At 36.2% G+C, this 1,726-nt stretch overlaps 1 protein-coding gene across 1 annotated transcript; it reads left to right on the forward strand.

Annotated features, from left to right (window-relative positions):
* The first annotated feature begins 423 nt into the window (after positions 1-423).
* On the forward strand, positions 424-912 carry LOC143620982 (uncharacterized). Its single transcript, XM_077092530.1, has one exon. It carries the CDS (start codon positions 424-426, stop codon positions 910-912), a length of 489 nt encoding a protein of 162 aa, XP_076948645.1.
* The last annotated feature ends 814 nt before the right edge of the window (positions 913-1,726 follow it).

Here is a 1,726-nt window from a genome sequence, read left to right on the forward strand (position 1 = left end):
GGGCAGATCGTTGTTCTCCAAAATCCTCAAAACTGGTTACTATTCGCCAACTCTGAGGAAAGACGCTATGACTTATGCTCAAAAGTGTGATGCATGCCAAATACATAGCAATATCCTACACTAACCACCGGAGCCCATGTACCTAGTTATCTCGTTGTGGCCTTTCATGAACTGGGGAATGGATATAGTAGGAAAACTACCAAAGGCTCGAGGAGGAAAAGTATTCATGTTAGCAATCATGGACTGTGTTTCCAAATGGATTAAAGTAGAAGCATTTCATCAAGTCAGTGAAAAAGAAGCAATTTCTTTCATCAAGCATAGTATGTTAGCAAGATTCGGGATCCCGGCAAAGATAGTATGTGATAATGGTTCTCAGTTCATTGGTAAAAGGACTATTGACTTTTGTGCCGCTTGGGGAAAAAAATGATAACTACAACACCGGTGCATCCTAATGCCAATGGTCAAGCAGAATCATCAAACAAGATCATCACCAATAACTTGAAAAAGAAACTAGGGACAAAGAAACGAAAATGGGTTGAAGAACTTCCATTTGTGTTATGGACATATAGAACTACTTCAAAGAGTGCTACCGGTCAAACTCCTTTCTCTCTAGTGTTTGGAACTAAAGTAGTTATCCTTACGGAGATGGTGATCCCTATAGCAAGATCCTGCCTCCAGAATACCAAGACAAATGATCAAGATCTCACCAATGATCTCGATACCATCGACGAACTCAGAGATTCAGCAAACATCCATATTGCAACATATCAACAAAGAATAGCCAAGTCATATAACAAGAATATTAGAACAAGAAGATTTCAAGTAGTAAATATGGGACTGAAAAAAGCATTTCAAAACACAACCATTTCTAGTGACGAAAAGAAAGCACCTAAGTGGAAGGGCCTTACATGATCAATTCTGAAGTTGGTAAGGGCACATACCACTCGGTCACTCTAGATGGTATGCTTCTGCCAAGATCCCATAATGTTGTACATCTCAAACTCTACTTGACGTAAGTTAGAATGTCATTTCTAACTTAGTATGGTATGTATTCAAACCCTACTTGCTCAATATTTATTTTATTTTTTATCATTCGAATCCCATTACTGACTCAAGCATCAGAGGGGTGTTAATCAAGCTAACACAAGTTTTTTGCAGGATATCGAGATCCCGACTACGAAAGTGAATGCATATCTAACAGTAGTCAAATAATTATTAACTACATTACTCTAATCTAGACACTAAGTAATACTCTAGACTCTTTAAACTCAATTAAACTACTGAACGACAAGTGAACCGATCGACTCTAGTATAGCTAAGTAAGTCCGGATATCTAACCCACAAGACTCTTTAAATCACGTATATTAACTTATTAATTAGACTCCACTAACTGACAAGACAATTTATTTATTATTATTAAAGGGGTTTTTAAACTATATTATATTAAACTAATAGAATAAACTAATTAATAAAAGGCAATTAATGAAACACAAGACAAATAAGTTTGATTGATTCAGATGATGATAAAAAACCACCTAGGCTAGAATCCCAAAAGTTTCAGTAATCAAATAGTTGGAAAAAAATAGTTATGGAACCGGGATCGTAAAATAGACACTTAAAAGAAAACCCGAACATGACCCCTGACCCTTCAAGAAGCCACCTATGAGTTTCTAACATGTTTTAAGGCACATCAGTTATGTGTATTAAACTTTCTTACGGTTATCTA

The sequence above is a fragment of the Bidens hawaiensis genome, unplaced genomic scaffold (genome assembly GCF_021521415.1).
Source record: "Bidens hawaiensis isolate Kalapana, Puna unplaced genomic scaffold, B.hawaiensis_p1.1 tig00002759_1, whole genome shotgun sequence".
Classification (NCBI taxonomy): Eukaryota; Viridiplantae; Streptophyta; class Magnoliopsida; order Asterales; family Asteraceae; genus Bidens; species Bidens hawaiensis.